Source organism: Eptesicus fuscus, chromosome 12 (genome assembly GCF_027574615.1).
Source record: "Eptesicus fuscus isolate TK198812 chromosome 12, DD_ASM_mEF_20220401, whole genome shotgun sequence".
NCBI lineage: Eukaryota > Metazoa > Chordata > Mammalia > Chiroptera > Vespertilionidae > Eptesicus > Eptesicus fuscus.
The window spans coordinates 30,633,120-30,647,703 of NC_072484.1; the positions used below are offsets into that span (position 1 = coordinate 30,633,120).

The 14,584-nt window shown below is 50.6% G+C and overlaps 1 protein-coding gene across 1 annotated transcript; it reads left to right on the forward strand.

Moving 5' to 3' along the window:
* The first annotated feature begins 2,159 nt into the window (after nt 1–2,159).
* Nucleotides 2,160–14,099, forward strand: LOC103285827 (signal-regulatory protein beta-1-like). The gene is made up of 6 exons (XM_054723968.1): nt 2,160–2,281; nt 5,761–6,117; nt 9,512–9,832; nt 10,445–10,762; nt 13,322–13,432; nt 14,035–14,099. Exons 1-5 carry the CDS (start codon nt 2,212–2,214, stop codon nt 13,426–13,428), a joined length of 1,173 nt encoding a protein of 390 aa, XP_054579943.1. The 5' UTR covers nt 2,160–2,211; the 3' UTR covers nt 13,429–13,432; nt 14,035–14,099.
* Nucleotides 14,100–14,584: the final 485 nt, after the last annotated feature.

Consider the following 14,584-nt stretch of genomic DNA (forward strand, 5'->3'; position numbering starts at 1 on the left):
GTTCTTCACTGGCTCTTCCCAAGAGGCTTATCTCAGAGACAGCAGTCAAAAGCACCCATCTCCCAGCCTTTCCTGATAGAGGTCTACATACATGCTTAAACGCTGCTGCCTGAGGAATCCGCTTCCCTTCAGCCTGCAACTAAGTGCAGACTGAATTCCTCCCCTCGGGACACTGAAATCATGGCGCCTCCACTATTGGGAGCAACAGAGAACAAAGAAGCAGTTTGGAGAATCACGAAGTTTGGGGAGACAGCCCAGTGCTAGCACAGGGCTGAGTGACAGGCTCATCTTCTGCAACAGAGCACGCCACCAAGATGGGAAGAGGTGCCTCTTTCATCTCACGCACAGAAACCAGCACAGAGTCAGGGAACATGAGGACACGGAGAAGAATGTACCAAACACCACCCCAAAGCATGAAATAACACCCAGAAATACACCTTAATGCTTTACCTGGTAGGGTTTTATAAATGCTCATAACAATGCTCACCTGTCCAGGAAAATAAGGCTGCACAATGCGAAACTACTAAGAGATACAAAATGTGAGAACCAAAGAACTTCTATACTTACATGCATGGCCCCCGGACACGGGCAATAGGTTAATGAAGACTTGGGGTGAGTAGGTAGGCGGTGGGCGGAGGGGGGTAAAGGAATGGAAATGGGAGATATCTGTAATACTGTCAACAATAATTTTTTTTTAAATGAGAGAGTACCAAGGAGAAATCACAGAGACGAAGAATACAATCACTGAACTGGAGAATTCAATAGAAGGGTTCAACAGCAGACTAGATGAAGGAGAAAAGCTGTTGTAGAAACTTCTAGTTAAAAAGGGGTGGGGGGGACAGGAAGTTCATCCAATCAGAGGTTGGTGCAGCCATCATGGAAAACAGATAGAGGGGCCTCAAAAAATTAACAGAATGTTCATATGACCCAGCCATTCCACCCCCAGGTCTATATCCAAAGAAAATGAAATCACTACTGCAAAGAGGTATCTGCAACCCCATGTTCATTGCACCATTATTTACAATATACAAGTCAAGCAAGTCATGTCAGTGTCCATCAGTGGGTGAATGCATAAGAAAATGTGTATATGTAATGGAATATTACTCATCCAAAGAAGGAAGGAATTGCTGCCATTTGCAACAACATAAATGAAATTTGAGGGCATTATGCAATGTGATAAGTCAGGGAGAGAAAGAAGTACTGTATGATTTCAGTTATTTGTGGAACCTGGGTTCCGGGGAAACTCATAGACACAGAGAAAAGATTGGTGGTTGTGAGAGGCTGCGTGTTCGGTGAGGGAACAGGTCAAGGTGGTCAAATGAACAAGCTTCTAGTTATAAGATAAATACGTTTTGAGGAGATAATTTCCAACATGATGACTACGGTTAACAATCCTGGGTTGTATACTTGAAAGTTGCTAAAAGAGAAAATCCTTGAAGTAGGATTTATTTTGTCCACAGCGTTTGGAGTGGACATAAGTTGCATTTTTCTGAGACAAATGCCGGTGTGTATAAATGTGGTCATGTAATACATGTGCTTTCTGGAAAGATGTGAGGAAATTATGTCTTTTGTTGCAAGGTGGCACATACCAGTTCTGAGGTCCACCCCACACTGTGCGTTTGGGTAGAGTGTTTCCAGTTCCATCGGTAAATGGTTGGAATAGAGAGTCATTCAGGAGAGGACCTGGTTCCATCTCAACGCTGACCAGGCTCTGATGAGCCCTCTTCCTTCCTCCAATGAGTAGCTCTTGCTGAGGCTGAAGGAGATGAGGCCATAAGCCAGCAACATCCTAGGGTCCTGGGCTGGGAAGTTTAGCACAAAGCCCACACCGCACACCCTTCTTGTCCTGGGCCCCCAAGTGGGGCATCGCCATGAAGACCTCAGATGGGCTGAGGGGCCAGTGGAGAGCAGACGCTCCAAAGAGGGGGTGCAGGGGGGGAACACTACTTCCTGGAGGCATGTCCACGTCCCTCTGAAAACTAAGATAAGTAACTGCTCACCCAGTGGTTGTTCCCTGACTGTGAATATTTCACAATCTAGAAGCAGGAACTGTTTAGAATGTAGAGGCTGGCTACTGTGTCACAGCCTTGTCACCCCTTCCCAGGCGCTTCCTCTTATATCACGCAGCTGGGGCCTCACCCCTCTCTCAGAGCAGAGAGTCCGGGTTCTCTGGGCACACACTGAACACAGCAGGCCACTCAGGCCTCCAGGATGCCTGTCCCTGCCTCCTGGCTGCCCCCTCCTCCTTGCCTGCTGCTGACTCTACTGCTGGGCCTCCCAGGTGAGCACTCCTTGGGGTAGAATATTCCCTCCCTGCCCCTGGACTTCTTTTTGCCCCTGAAATTTCAGGGCCTCCAGGGAAACATGGGTGTGTCACCCAGGGCTGCACAGAAGGCCAAGGACAGGGCTTCACCTGAGCGCATGAGGTCAGGGATCTGAGTGGTTTCTCTGTGGGACCATCGCCTGCACCTGTTCCCAGAGGCAGCAAAACAGATGATGCTTTGAGTCTTAGGTGCTGAACAGGAGGAAATTCTTAAAATGCCTTTGAACCCAGGAACCTAGCAGGGAAGATAGTCTTTGAAAGACTAGTAGGAGAGTTTGGTATATTTCACTAAAGTCAGAAGGCAGAGTCGCCCTGTAAACTAACCAATATTCGCCTCCCCTGGAAATCATCCATGTCAGATAGAAATACAGGAGTCTCTACAATATCCAACAGAATTGCAAATAAAGCACCTCAGAAATTTTAATTTGCAATGCATACTTATAGAATTCTCTTATCTGCCCTTTAAGCCACTCACATCTGACTCTAAGATATTAACCGACCTCCCGTTTATAAAGAAAAAAAAGCAGGGGGTGGGGAGATCCAGAAAGATCTGTTTGGCCCGGATAGGACTAGGAGCCCCTGCATGAGGAGAGGACAAAGGCCACTGACAGCCCCTCCTTAACAAGGACACAGAGCAAGCGGGATTTCTATGAAAAATTCCTCCTTTTCCCTATAAATTGCTAAACATGGGGTCCCCTGAAGCCAACTGCTGCTAGGTCCGTCTCCCAAAAAATACTCGTGGGCCGGGGTGTGAGATCACCACCCACATTGCCTGTGACTGTCCATGAAGGCAAAGAGCGTGTGTCTCGCCAAGACCCTCTGTGACAGTGCAGGCTCCGGGCCCTCCAGGCGTCCCAGCACCAGGCGCTGCAGGAGTTGCTAGCAAACAGCCTGGCCTCCCGCTGGAGAAAGGACTTGGTGAGCCTCTGCCCAACTGGTCCCAGGGAGCTGGGGAGATCTCCTGAGGGAGGAGGGGGAAATAAAAGGGTGTTCCCCCGGGGATGGGCAGCTGTCAGCCCTAGCTGTGGGATCTTCCCCTGGACTCAGCAGCGATTGGTCCTGGCTACAGGCTCTTCCCTGGGCTGAGCAGCGATTGGCCTGGCTGCGGGCTCTTCCCTGGGCTGGGCTGTGATTGGCCCTGGCTGCGGGCTCTACCCCTGGGCTGGGCTGTGATTGGCCCTGGCTGCGGGAAATGCACTCCTCCCTGACAAAGCTGAGATGTGAGAGGAGAAGTCGCCTGTCCTGACTCTTAGCTGCATTTTGTGCAGATGTGAAGCTGACAGTTACAGCAGCAGCTCTCCTGACCATGAGACAGGCCTGAGGCAAAACAACTGAGGCTGAGGCCAGACCGTGTCCTTATGACACCGCTGAGCTGGGTGCTGGGGAGACCATTACTGCCCTTGGTTACTTACCTCAGCTGTTTGCACCCTTACCTCTGGTCCAAGCATCCTAAGTGATATTAGCCACGCAACAGAGCACTTTAGAGCCGGTGAAAGTTATGCCACAAGATTATTTATTGACACCGGATGTGCAGCTCAGAGAAAAGAATTACAGAATAGCATGTTCCCATTTTATTAAAAAGTGGATTCATTTTCCAAGGAAATGTTTTAGAAATAGGTATCTCTGATGTTGTTGAATGTTTCCTTATGGCATCTTTTCATTTTCTGTTTGTTTCTATAAGCATGTACAGGCCTGCCTCAGAGATATTGCGGGATCAGTTCCAGTCTTCTGTAATAAAACGAGTCATAATATTTTTGCTGCTGGAGGGTTTTTAAAAATTTTATCTTTATTGTTGAAAGTATTACAGATGTCCCCTTAATGTATGTGTGTTTTTACCCATTGACCCCCTTCACCCGTGCCCACCCCTCCCAGGCCCTCACCACTCTATTGCCTGTGTCCATGGTGATGCACAATGCATACAGGTTCCCTGGTGAATCATTCCCCTCCTCCACCCACCCCCTCCTTCCCTTGTGGAGGGTCTTCTTGCTTTCCATTTGGAAAACCCCCAACATCTGTGAAAACGCAAATAAAGTGAAGCGCAATAAAGCAAAGTGAAACAAAATGAGCTACCCCTGTATCAACTAAGATTCGGCCACCCTGTTCCATTTCTCGGTCAATTCAGAGTGATTGTGGGAGGAAGAAAGGTAAGCATGTATTCTACTAAGCTTTCTTGAACTAGGAGTATGCTTTTTTATTAGGAAAAGTTGTGTTTTTCTTTTTCAAGTTGTTTTATGAAATGAAATTGGATAGTAATAGGCATTTATTTTTTAGTGAGCACAGAATATTACAAACAGTTTCATTTCCCTTTCTTACTTGTGTGATATCATGACTTTGTAGCATTTCATATCAGAACTTCTTCTGAGAAGCAAAAACAGCCCCAAAATGAAGGCTGTGCAGGGCTTATAGGAACAGCAGGTGATACTACTTCCTGTCGGGAAAGACAGGACCTGCCTCTGGGGGTGTAGGGTCATCTTGAGATGAAGCATCCTGATGTCTGGATGCATCGGGTTTCCTAGGAGCTCCTGCCCAAATGGTGCTCATCTGCTTGGCTCTCCTCAAACGCCCATTCTTTTCCTCCTTCTCCATCCAGAAACAAACGTGTTTCTTTACAAACCTGGCCATCTCCAGGTTTAATGGGGACATATCCCATTCAAGCCATTGAGATTCACACCCTAGTCCAGCACCTGTGGCTTCTCTGAAGCTTTCTTTCAGGGCCCGATGCCCAGAGAACATAGGCAGCCGAGTCCATTCGTCCTTAAAGCTTCTGATGGCTTCCCGTTCTTTGTTGGTAAACTTTCATTCATACTCAGAAGGCATTCTGAAGTTGAGCCACGACCTGGTTCAATTCCAACTTGTAGCTCAGGTTCAGCAGCAAGTACCGCCCAGTCCCTTTAATGAGAGACGTTAAAGATAAAACTGGGTAAGGATTGGGTGAGTCTTTTGCAAGGAATGGTTTCCCTTTTGCAGTTCCCTGCAAATGAATGTTATTCCAAGGGATGTGCTATTTCTCTGCACCAACTTCCTCATCATCAGTTGACCAGCCATAGCTGCCTTAGCATTGCTGGCAGAGAGGAAGTCCTCGAGCTGCCTGGTGGTACCTCCAGGAACCATTCAGTTCAGCTGGACAGTGACATGTTGCAAGAAAAAGCCCAGCACAGCCCCTCCATTACTGGCACCAAGCAGAACTGCTTGATGAGGGGTGGGGGGAACTTAAACCCAGTCACTGTTACCTCTCTGTGCCTCAGTTTCCTCATTTGTTATAGGATCTCACATTACAGGTTGGTTGTGAGGGCTACATGTATGACACATGCAATGTGCTGGGCTGAAGGCCCGCTCAGGGTGTGCACTCGGTCGATGAAAGCTGTTGTTGATAAATACTGACCGAGCCCACAGGCTCCCAGATGCTGAGTAAATAACTGCTCTGTGCTTCCCTCCAGGAGGGGCAGGTGAGGAGCTGCAGGTGATTCAGCCTCAGAAGTCAGTGTCCGTCACAGCAGGAGAGACGGCCACTCTGAGCTGCACTGCGACCTCCCTGCTCCCCGTGGGGCCCTTCCTGTGGTTCAGAGGGACAGGGCCAGACCGGGAGTTAATCTACAGTTTCAAAGGAGGCCACTTCCCCCGAGTAACAAGTGTTGCAGACGTCACAAGGAGAGACAACTTGAACTTTTCCATCCGACTCAGTAACATCACCCCAGCAGACACAGGGACCTACTACTGTGTGAAGTTCCGGAGAGGAGGCAGTGATAATGACACGGAGTTCAAGTCTGGAGCAGGCACTCAGCTCAGCGTGAGTGGTGAGTACAGGGGGATCCTGTGTCCCTCGTGTGTGACAACAAGTCAGTAAGAACGACTTCCATCTTTGAGCAACAACTAAGAGTCAGGTGCGGAGGGGGGTGCTTATAGTCAGGATCTGATTCTTGGTCTGATTTCACCCCGTCTGCAGACCAGGGAAGCTGAGGCCTGGAGATGTCATGCTATTTGCTCAGGCCCCACAGCTGGTCAGTGGTGGGAAAGGTCTGGAACGCCCGCTTGTCTGGCTCCCCAGCCCTGGCCTTTCAATCCTGTCAGCCCCTTGGTGCCAGGGATGAGGAAATTGAAGGGCTGAGTGACTTGCCCATCACAAGGCCAGACCTCACCCACCTCCAGGGAGTGCTCCCCTCCATGTGGCCGAGGCTCCTCCTTAGTGACACCCACTGGGCACCTGCTGTGAGCCAGGCTCTGCGCTGGGTGCTGAGGCAGCTGCAGAACAAAGCAGGCAACGGCTCTTCCCCTCGAAGCTCCGTTCCCTCCCTCCAGTGGGAGGAACTCACTAGGGCAGGGAGTAGAGAAGGTGCTGCTTTCTCTCAGCCTCACAAACATCACAGGAGAAGGAAACCCTGAGAGGCCCAGACCCCTGCTCACTCTGACAGCCCCGCTGGGAGGAGATGCCCAGAAGTGGGCGATCACGGTGGGTCTGCCGGGAAACCCCCTTTATTCCAGAATCCCAGTCACTGTCATGAAGCCTCCCAGCAGAGTTGGGTCCTCTCAGAATGTCCCTCACCCATGGAAAAGGCTCCCCATGTGGGAGACTTAGGGGTCGCCCCATTGAGGCAACACCGTTCTCATTGAGGGTGTTTTACCAGAGGCCCAGGAGCCTGAGTCCTGGACTGTGAGCACGCAGGGACCTTTAGACCATCCAGCCTCCCAAACCAGGTATAGAGGGGCGCCTGAGGTCAAAAGGTGAAGGGGACTCTGTACAAAGTCACATGGCCAGTGAGTGAGTTTTTTCTAGAACCCTATCTGAATTTAGAAACTCTTTCCTGCTTCAGAGATAGATATTATTTCCATCTAAAAGCCTGGAAATGCAATCACCGAATAAAGCTCAGTACAGCACACCATTGAACAGGGAGCCAGCACCTCTTATGTTCACTGGTACCCAGAGCTTCACATGCCCCTCACACTCAGACTTTGTGGCCCAGGTGATTGGGCACCTCCCTACCTCCTGCCACATCGCCCCAAATGGAGCATCCACATCAGCACCTAGAGCTGCCCCTCCTCCACCAGCTGCCTCCCCTCCAGCCTGTGGAGACAGCGCCGTTCATTCACTGTCTTCTGTTGATGGGTGTGAGCTGTTCCCAGCCTTGGGCTATTCACACAGTGACACGGGATACCCTTGTCCATGGGTCACCCTACTTTAGAGGGAGGTGCTCATGGAAGCGGCATTGCTAGGTCACAGGGTGCGTGCATTTTAATTTGTGGGGGTATCGCCAAATTTCCCTCCTAGCCATGGAGGCAACGGGGTCTCCCCACAACTCCTGGACACAGGCAGGGAAGGTGGCTTTATCCCAAATTTTCAGGTATTACAAAGGTTCCCAATAGTGTGTCCCTTGCCTAGGCATCACAGGTGTCAGTGGCTCCATCGCCACTCAGATCTGCTGCCTCCTGGGAGAGAGCTCCTGCCCCTTCCCTGAGCTACCTGCCCAGGTGACACCTGCCTGAGAATCCAGGAGGTGGGAGAGGTCAGGGTCTCTGCTCTCTGCAACACCCACTGTGCTTGTCAAAGTGTAGAGAACACTCCAATCCTTTTGGGTTTTTTGTTTTTGTTTTGTTTTTAAGTTCTGTTTCGTTGGTTTTTAAATAATATGTTTTTATTGATTTCAGAGAAGAAGGGAGAGGGGTAGAGAGACAGAAACATCCATGATGAGAGAGAATCATTGATTGGATGCCTCCTGCATGCCCCCTACTGGAGATGGAGCCCACATCCCAGGCATGTACTCTGACCCTGAATATACAGTGATCTCCTGGTTCATGTGTTGATGTTCAACCACTGAGCAACACTGGCCAGGCTCCAATCCATTTCTTCTATTCACGTATTGTTATGTTTTTCAACAATAACAAAAATACACTTTTTAAAAAGTCCTGTGGGGGAGGCAGGTCTAGCTTTCCAACTGAGATGGGACAGATCCTCAAATGTCCCATGATGTGGCCTGAAACTATTCCTACAGGACATGGCTCTGCCTATGGAGGCAGCCAGGAGGCCTTTCCCTTCTGTGTGGTGTTTTCCTCACTGAGCAGCCGCAGGAGCCGCCTGGCACAGGGGCCTGGATAGAGCAGAGAGGGGTCGCTGAGCCCCAGCACCGCATTGGGCAGCATCCCTGTCTCTGCAGACTGAGGGGGAGGAGGGGGCATTTCCTAGAGGGCCCTGTGCCCAGTGAGCACAAGTTCATATTCTAGACTCACTGTCTGGATCCCATTCCCCCATTTATTGCTACTGGGCCCCCGGTCTGGGCATGGAGGGCACTCCTCCCTGGAGCAGGTGGCGGTCAGGGTCAGGCTCCTGAAGGTGGGCACTTGCTCTGCTGAGGGACGTGCATACCTGGGAGGCCACAGGAAATACCTCTGGGGCACAGTAGTGGCCGAGGGGACAGTCCCTTCATTCTCTCAGTGTTAGTTTTCTCATCTCTAAAATGGCGATGATCATGCACCCCTTTTAGGAGAGGGGGAAGGATTTGAGGTGCTCTGTCTGAATCACCCAGCACAAGGTGCACCCCCAAATCAAGGTGTTATGTCAGTGTCATGACCCAGTTAACTTGGCTGGGCCTCAGCTCCTCACCTGCAGAAATTGTGTAGAATAACATAATAAAACCACTGATTAATCAAATATTGACGATACAATCCAATCTGCCTTTATAGAATGTTTTCAGGCGAGCCTGTTGAGAGGACAGACCCTCACTGAGCCACGGCATTGTCGTCCCACAGCTGTGTGCTCCTGGGAAAGTCTCTCTCTCCTCCAAGTCCTCAGTTTCCCCACTTGAGGAAGATGATAATTGTGGCTCCATGCCCGGGTCCATAGGATTGGAGGCCAGCTGTGAACATTCAGTGCACAAAAATGAGACTGACCAGGAACTCTGTCTCTGAGTCCAGACTGTGGGAAATCATCTAGAGGAAAAAAGTTGGGCTTTGAACAAAGGCCTGGAATTGCTTGTCGGCCCTGCCCCTCACTCAGAGTTCACCTCTGGGAACATGAATGTCCTCCTTTGCAAGATGAGGAGAATGACATGCTCTCCCAGCAGGAATACAGGATAGAAAATAGTGTATGACAAAGACAAACAAAGAAACAGTATATGAGAAGGTTTGACAGTGTCACATGCTTATAGTTAGTGGTGAAAGTCACAATCACGCTCATTGTTCATGATGTTCCTTTTACAGCCAAACCCTCGCCCCCTGTGGTATCAGGCCCCACGGGCAGGGCCCCGCCTGGGCAGACAGTAAACTTCACCTGCAAGTCCCACGGCTTCTCCCCGAGAAACATCGTCCTGAAGTGGTTCAAGGATGGGAATGAGCTGCCAGCCTCCCAGACCACCGTGGACCCAGAGGGAGACAGCCCTTCCTACAGCATCTCCAGCACAGCCAGGGTGCGGCTGGCCCCGGGGGATGTTCGCTCCCAGGTCATCTGCCAGGTGGCCCACGACACCCTAAAGGGGGACCCTCCTCTTCGTGGGACTGCCTACCTCTCTGAGGCCATCCGAGGTAGATGCCCCTCCCACCCAGCCCAGGCCCACACCGGGCCCCTGGCCTCCATGCTCCTCCCCTAATTTGCTCCGGGCCTGGAATTGCCTGGAATTGAATTCCTGACAATCCTTCCCATTATCATTCACATGGATTTGCCCATCACTCACCCCTGTCTAATGGCAGCTGGCAGATGAAAAATCTACAACCTGCCAAGCCATGTGCTTGATAGTTTTATCTACTTTACCAATAGCAACTCCACTTACTGAGCACCTACTATAAGCCAAGCTTTTATGTGCTTGGTAATTTCATTTATTTTGCTGGAGTTAGTATGTTCTGACTGCATGCTTGGAGCTGTAGTGGTTGATTTCAATCATAAGACCCTAATAGCAGCTACCAGTAAAATGAAAACCTCAAAAACAAGACAAAAAGCCGGACGCCTTGTCTACCCCTCCCCAGAGACAAGGGGCAGGGCTCTGGATGGGGAGGTGGATGTGCTCTGTGATTTCATTCAAATGAAAGAACGCTCCGTGTGTGAGCCCGTCCTCTGTGCGGTGGGGGAGCTAAGTTCTGGAGCCCCTCTGTGATCTGTCTATTCCATGAGGTCAGAGCTTCTGCCCTTTTCTGTTTCAGTTCCACCCACCTTGGAGGTTACCCAACACACTGTGTCAGAGACCCAGGTGAATGCCATTGCCTGCCTGGTGAAGAACTTCTACCCCCCGCGCCTACAGCTGGCCTGGCTGGAGAACGGAAACACGTCCCGAACAGAAACGCCCCTGACCCTCGTAGAAAACCAGGATGGGACCTTCAGCTGGAGGAGCTGGCTCCTCGTGAACCTGTCTGCCCACAGGGAGGATGCGATGTTCACCTGCCAGGTGGAGCACGATGGGCAGCCGGCGCTCACCACAAACCTCACCCTGATGGCCTCTGCTCACCAGGACAAGGTCAAAGGTAAAATCCAGGGAGAGGCCTCTGCTCCAACTGATCCAGCTCTGTTTAAATTTTATCTTTAATTTTAATGTTATAAGTACTAATTCATGCTTATTATAGGACTAGATGCCCAATGCACAAAATTCGTGCATGGGTAGGGTCCCTAGGCCTGGCCAGCAATCAGGGCCTATCTGTGGGGCGACCAGCAGGGCGATTGGGGGACACCCGCTGGACCCGCCTTGGCTGGCCTAGGGCCTGCAGCTGGGGCAGCTCCCGCGTTGAGCACCTGCCCCCTGGTGGTCAGTGCCCATCATAGCAACTGGTCATTCCACCTTTCAGTTGATTTACATAGGACCTGATGCACAAAATTCGTGCATGAGGCGGGGTGGGGGGTGTCACTCAGCCCAGCATTCACCCTCTCCAATCTGGAACCCCTCGGAGGATGTCCGACTGCCAGTCGAACATTCCTCTTACAATCCGGGAAGGCTGGCTCCCAACAGTTCGCCTGCCTGCCTGCCTGATTGCCCCTAACCGCTTCTGCCTGCCTGCCTGATCACCCCTGAACCACTTCCCTGCCAGCCTGATCAACCCCTAACTGCTCCCCTGCTAGCCCGATCGCCCCCAAGTGCCCTCCCCTGCCGACCTGGTCATCCTTAACTATTCTCCCTGAAGGCCTGCTCACCCCCAAATGCCCTCCCCTGCTGGCCTGGTCACCCCTAACTGCCCTCCCCTGAAGGCCTGGTTACCCCCAACTGCCTTCCCCTGCCAGCCTGGTCACCCCTAACTGCTCCCCTGCTGGCCCGATCACCCCCAAGTGCCATCCCCTGCCAACCTGGTCATCCCTAACTGTTCTCCCTGAAGGCCTGCTCGCCCCCAAATGCCCTCCCCTGTTGACCTGGTCGCCCCTAACTGCACCCCCATGCAGGCCTGGTCCCTCCAACTGCCCTCTCCTGCCAGCCTGGACACCCCCAACTGCCCTCCCCTGATGGCCTGGTCACCCCCAATTGCCCTCCTCTGCAGGCCTGTTCCCCCCCCCACCACCACAACTGCCCTCCCCTGCCGGCCTGATCGCCCCTAACTGCCCCCCCTCCCATGCAGGCCCGATCGCCCCCAACTGCCCTTCCCTGTTGGCCTAGTCACCCCCAACTGCCCTCCCCTGCCAACTTGGTTGTCCCTAACTGCCCTCCCCTGCCAGCGTGGTCCCCCCCCCCCCCAAATGCCCTCCTCTACCGACCTGGTCACCCCCAAATGCCCTCCCCTGCTGGCCTGATCCAATGGACTTGGTGTAAGGATGCAGGTCATTTGGTCATTCTTATGATACTAATGTGTTTTACACTATTTCTAGGTTAACTGACCTCTCTCTGTCAATATAGCATAATCCATGTCTGTTTACAGAGCTTTGGGATTATTGAATGGTTTTGACATTGGAGGAATGGTTATGATTCCGCACATTCTTTGGTTCCTTTTGTCTTTCAAGACCCTAAATTTTCCCGTCCCTTTTTCTTATTTCTCTTTACCACTCAATTGTGAAACAGCATGTTTTCCTTTGTGTGTTTTTGTTTGTTTGTTTTTGCTTTTGTTTTGCCTTCCCCACCCCAGAGTTATGTACTTTAAGTCAGGCCTGTCCCTTTAGTTACATCTGTCCTTTATAAATGCTCCCCTGTCCTTGGATTAGAAGCCTATCACCACTGTAACCACATGTTTAGTGGCTTAACACAAGAAAATGTTGTTACCTTACAGTTCTAGAGGTCAGAAGTCTACACTGGAATGGGCAGGCTGTGTCCCTTCTGGAGTCTCTAGGGGAAGTCTCTCTGAGGATGATTCCTCTCATACCTCAGATACATATCATACAGTATTGGTCATTTTGTGACTAACCTATGTCATTTAGCACAATGTCCGCAAATTAGATTCATGTCCTAGCCTGTGAACAGAATTCAAAATTGGAAAAGATATGAAAGAGTACAATGACTTTGTTCCCATTCATTCTTCCATCCATGCATCCATCTGTCCATCCATGCACGCCTTCACACTCTCATTCATCATGCATTTACCTATGCAGGCATCTGTTAACCATTATCTAAATCCTCCTCTGTGATTGGCCCTGGGAAGATGAAGCATCCTCAAGGAGTTCCAGGCTACCACAGTGGACTTCCCACAGGGATTGTCTGCTTTCTCTGGGTGCTGTCAGTTCCCACTGCAGTGACAGTGTCTCAGTCTTCACCGTCCTTGGACTTGGTGGCCATTGCCTGCCATGTGCAGAGGTTCTAACCATAGGGTGTGCATCCACCTGGCTGGAGCACGGCCACGTTTCAGGGAGCTGAGCCATGAGCCTGGGAAGCTTGCAGTTGGTGAAAGTGTCACTGTAGGGGTTGAGCAGGTGCTCACCTGTTTGGTGCAGCATGAAGCACATCCTCCCACCTGGCCAACCTCATCCTGTCCCCAGCAGCCCCGGCCATCTACAAGCTCATTGGGGGTGCATGCAAGTCACCTCCATCCACTCCTGGGAGCAGCTGGATTACCTCTGCTCCTGAGAGGACAAAGGTATTTAAACACACAGGATGTCTCCTTCTGCCCATTTAGGTCCAGGGACATCTGCCATTATTTTTGCAACTTTCCTACTGGGTTTCAAGGTGCTGCTGGTGATGAGTTTCACAGTCACCTACATCCACAGGTGGAGGAACCTATAACCAGGTGAGTTGGAGGCAGCCCTAAGTTTTTAGGGGGGAATGTCAGGGCCAACCTCCTGGGCTGGCAAGAGGAGTCCAGGGTGTGCCCACATGGTCACATGGTCACCACCGCCTTAGCCTCAAGAGAAGGTTCCAAATGCTCTTTTTTCTCAAAGCTTCCAACTCTTACACACTGTGTGGTACCCTGGAGTTTCAAGGTTTTCAAATTAAATTATATGGGATCCTGAGGATGTGGTCCAAGGTGGGATGAAGGTCAAAGCTTCAATATCAAAACTGCAAAGAGTTCCCCCATGAACTGTTATATATTACAGTTTTCATATGATATATCTTTGGAAAGAATGAGAAAGTATTGCCCAAGTCAGCTAGTAGAACCCATCTGAGAGACTAGTGGTGAAGAAGAATGTGGGAATGGAAGAGAGTTCAGATCTCAGAAGGAGGTGTTGGGGTCTGGTGAGTAGGGGCTTCATTTCTTACCTGTGCCATGAACCCAGGCCAAACAGAGTGCCTGCCACTTAGCATGTGCTCAGTAAATATTTGTGGAATTAATACAGGAATGAATGAATCATCCTTTTGCTTCCATGAATGAATGAATGACTTTCCCTACAGCTCTTCCCTGCCACGGGATATATTGCCTCCTGCCCTCTCCGAGGGGCTTAGGAGGGGAGAAGAAGCTGCACAAACCTGCAGATTATCCAAGGCCCCTGCCCTTCACTCTGTCAAATCCACCTCCATCAGAACAGGCTCCTTCCCAAACCCTCCTGATGTTGCTTCTCTCTGACAATAAGGCTGAGGCCAGGATGGGCTTTGCTCACGGAGACTCGGGGATGTCTGGACCTTGATGCATCGAGCTTCACACTGGCCCTGCCTCCACCCAAACCAGAACCAGGAACAAGAAGAGACCGGGTTTTACCTCCCTGAACAACCCTCACTATTCGGAGCAGATTTCACTTTTACCCAGAGCTTCTGCCAGTATAAATTTATTTTAACACGTAGATATTTGAAATCACTGTTGAATAAACATTTTCTATTTTGAAATTTATAAAGAATATAATGGTATCCATGGACCTACCATCTCTCTTTGCAAAACATTAACATATTGCCATTATGTCTCTGTTTCTCCTGGGGGGAAAAAAACTTTGAAATTCAGTATTTTGAT

Excerpts from the sequence above, each read along its gene's own strand:
- LOC103285827 (XM_054723968.1), top strand. The coding sequence starts at position 2,212 with ATGCCTGTCCCTGCCTCCTGGCTGCCCCCTCCTCCTTGCCTGCTGCTG. Across the intron at positions 6,118-9,511 it reads CACTCAGCTCAGCGTGAGTG|CCAAACCCTCGCCCCCTGTG; the intron begins GTGAGTACAGGG and ends TTCCTTTTACAG. Across the intron at positions 10,763-13,321 it reads TCACCAGGACAAGGTCAAAG|GTCCAGGGACATCTGCCATT; the intron begins GTAAAATCCAGG and ends CTGCCCATTTAG.